This window comes from Gavialis gangeticus, unplaced genomic scaffold (genome assembly GCF_001723915.1).
Source record: "Gavialis gangeticus isolate Ggan-Ray unplaced genomic scaffold, GavGan_comp1, whole genome shotgun sequence".
NCBI classification, from domain to species: domain Eukaryota; kingdom Metazoa; phylum Chordata; order Crocodylia; family Gavialidae; genus Gavialis; species Gavialis gangeticus.
This window is the reverse complement of record NW_017729031.1, coordinates 82,468,038-82,471,523: the sequence shown is the minus strand read 5'-3', so window position 1 is coordinate 82,471,523 and position 3,486 is coordinate 82,468,038. Positions and strand designations below refer to the sequence as shown.

General features: G+C 40.8%; 1 protein-coding gene across 1 annotated transcript in view; it reads right to left on the bottom strand.

Moving 5' to 3' along the window:
- LOC109301892 (aldehyde oxidase 3-like) overlaps positions 1 to 3,486 on the bottom strand; it is a gene marked incomplete at its 5' end in the record, with an annotated part of 53,838 nt that overhangs the window by 33,863 nt on the left and 16,489 nt on the right. Inside the window, one exon of the mRNA XM_019523192.1 lies at positions 2,927 to 3,014. Within this exon, the coding sequence (XP_019378737.1) occupies positions 2,927 to 3,014 (88 nt within the window). The remainder of the gene's footprint in view (positions 1 to 2,926; positions 3,015 to 3,486) is intronic.

Genomic DNA, 3,486 nt, shown 5'->3' with positions numbered 1-3,486 from the left:
TGGACATCCGCAAAAACTACTTCACGGTTAGGGCGGCTAGGAGCTGGAACCAACTTCCAAGGGAAGTGGTGCTGGCCCCTACCCTGGGGGTCTTTAAGAAGAGGCTGGATGCCTACCTGGCTGGACTCGTTTGAGTCCCGTTTCTCTTTTTGGGGTTTTTTGTTGTTCTCCCACCCTGGCGGGGGGTCGGGCTAGAAGATCTACTAGGTCCCTTCCGACCCTTAATCTATGAATCTATGAATCTATGAATTTTAGTATTATATAATTATATAGTCAGATTCATTATGTATGTAATATACTGCTATGTTATATACTATAACAGTATAATATAATATGTTTTATATGAGTTATATACAGCAGTTAATAATGTGTTATATATAGCCTGTTCCAGAATATTTCTCCTCTAACTGTTAGGAGATTTTTCTAATATCCAATATAAATTTATGCTTGGCCAGTTTATCATCACTGACTTTTGTGCCAACCTTGCCCTTTAAATTATAACTTCTACTATTGTGTTTATCCTCTTGAGGCACTTACAGAGAGCAGTCATATCCGCTCGCAGCTGTTGTTTGCTTGGCTAAAATCCAAGCTCTTGTGTTCTCCTCTCAGAAAACTCACTCTGAAGTTCCCAAATAATTCTAGTAGCCTTTTCTTCACATCCATTAAAAATGTGATTAACCTTTCTTGAACAAGTTGATGAGACTTGTAAAAAATATTCCAGGTGAGGTGTCACCAGGGCCTTGTACATTGCCACTAATACATGCGTATCTCTACTGGAAATATCTCTGCGGCTGTATCTGAGGATCTTATTTGCCTTTTTCATAGCTGCATCATACTTCTGGCTCACAAGATATATTTGCACTGCACAACACAGTGCTACATAGAGATGCTTGAACCTGCTGTAAGTGAACTAGGAGACCTGTACTATTAGCTCCTCCTGTGCTAATCTACCCTACTGACAACTTAAAATACCTGAGGCAGAGTACTGTAATAACAAAGTTACTGCTTCTGATAAATGAGCTTGCTCACTCTGTACTCTTCTGGGTAGATATAGTCCATATCATCCTGGGATTGACTGCTATACTAGGCCTTTCTCTTCCTCTGTCATTTTCAACTGCTGAGCTCTCAGTTTACAGCAGAAATGTTCATTGTTAATTCCTAACTGACTTGCACTTTTGTAATATTACATTGCATGCCATTTTACTATTGCAGACCTCCTGGTAATCTGTTGGTCTTCTGTGATAGTCCAGGCCTCTGGTATATTGATGATGCCTTCCAGCTTTGTGGCATCAGCAAGTTTCATTAGCACACTTCCACTTTAGGTGCTACCGTCATTAATGAAAACATAAACAGGAACAAAGGGTGGGCAACGTGGACAGTTCTTAGAATGAAACGAAATAACAGTGAAGTTTCCCGTGGATCTATGCTGGACCTGTGCTGTTTTCATAAATGAAAAGAGAAGTGACTAGTGGGTTTGCTAAGTTTGCAGATTACATGCAGTTATTCAGAGTGATAAAATCAAAGCAGACTGTGAAGAGCTACAGAAGAAACTTGTAAAACTGAGGGAATGAGAAATAAATGGCAGATGAAATTCCACACTGATTTGTGTAAAGTGATGCACATGGGGGAAAGTAACACAAAATATATATACACGATCAGGTATTTGTTTTCTTGTTTTGGAGAAAAAATAAGGAAAGAGATTTCGTTGGCATTGTAGAGTTTGTAGACGGTTCACTAAAACATCAGCGCAGCATTCAGCAACAGTCAAAAAGGCAAATAAAATGTTATTTATAAGGGAACTGTAAACAAAACAGAAAATATCATTATGCTCCTTTATAAATCTGTGGTGAATCTACAATTTGAATCCTGCATCAGTTTTTGTATGCCTTCCACCTAAAAAAATACCAAAGAACTAGAAAGAACTAGAAAAGGTAAAAAGAAGGGCAACCCAGGTGACCAGGGGTATAGAAGGACATCCAAGTGAGGAGAGACTAAATAGGATAGCACTTTTCCATTTATGTAAGAGATGGATTGGAATATGATAGAGTGGGAACATGATAGAGGTTTACAAAATAGTAACTGGTGCAGAGAAAGTAAATAGGGATTTATTATTTACTTTTTCTTACAATACTAGGCTTAGGGGACATGCAATGGAACTATTAGTTAGCAGGTCTAAAACTAACAAAAGGATGTTTTTTCACAGTGTGTGATAAACGTGTGGAACTCATTGCCAAAAGAGGCTGTGGGGGTCTGATAGTTTACCCACGTTCAACAGGGGGCCAGACAAATTCATGGAGGAAATGCCCATCACTAGGTATTGAGAGCATGAGTACAACCTCTGAATCAGAACTTCCTAAACCCCTAAAAGTTGAAGCTGCAGTGGAAGAAGAGCAGGGGGTGGACACTTCTGGACATACTCTATCTACCCCCCTCACTTCTGCCACTGGGTGCTACAGATTACTGGGTTAGATTGGCCTATGGTCAGACCCAGTAAATGGCAGTTCCTATGCTTCTGTGTTCTTAGGACCGGCCCTGGAACTTCATTAAAACTCCACTAGTAATTTTCCTCTGACCTGATTCATTAAGTTAATACCATAAGCAAATGCTGCAGACATTTTGCAGAAGGATCCTTCAGAAAGCTTATTGTTAGCTTGCATTTATTCCTTCTTGGATTTTCATCATTTTTGTGCCCACTGATTTAATGTCTCTTTCATTTATAACAACATCTAGAAGAGAACAATCAAAGCAACCTAAATGAAAACGCAAATTCAAACCAACACAATCCAAACCAACACAACTAGGCCCAGGAGCCTTAACTGGTGCAAGCAGAGGTGACTCCATCAGCTTCAATAAAGCAGTACTGATTTACACCACCCAAGGGTCTTGCCCAAGATAGTTCTGTGATCTATCTCCCCTTCCCACTCACTTTATATTTTCCAAAGAAAGGGTGCCGGTTTCCAACGATGAGCATATCATCATGTCGCTCCAATATAAAACGGACTGGACGCCCAGTCCTAAAGAAAGCACATAAATCACACTTTAACCAGTGTCACAACATTGCAAACTGCAGGAAGATGAAGCTACCAAGCCAAACTATTGCTGCTGTAACTCCACTGAGGTCTGGGATGAACCGGACCGCTGCACTTCTGAAGTGTCTGTTAACCTCACATTTATCCAGTAAATGGTTATTAGGTTGATCCCGGAAGAGAAGAAACAATTTTAACTTCTGTTCACAGAAGAAAGTGACCAACCTTGTCAGCTGCGTCTTTAGCTTCTCCACTTCACGTTTTGGCCCTGTAGCTGTGAAACCAGATGTTTGGCAGTGCTCTCAGAGTGTGGCTTGGGAGAAGGAGCAATGATATGCCATGGCTCCAGGTTACTGGATCTGCCCCTGAACAAATCAGGCAGCTTCTGACCCTGGTGGGCTGCAGGTAGCGCCATAGCAGAGATTACCATAGCCATAGTACTGCCATCAGAGCTACAGAG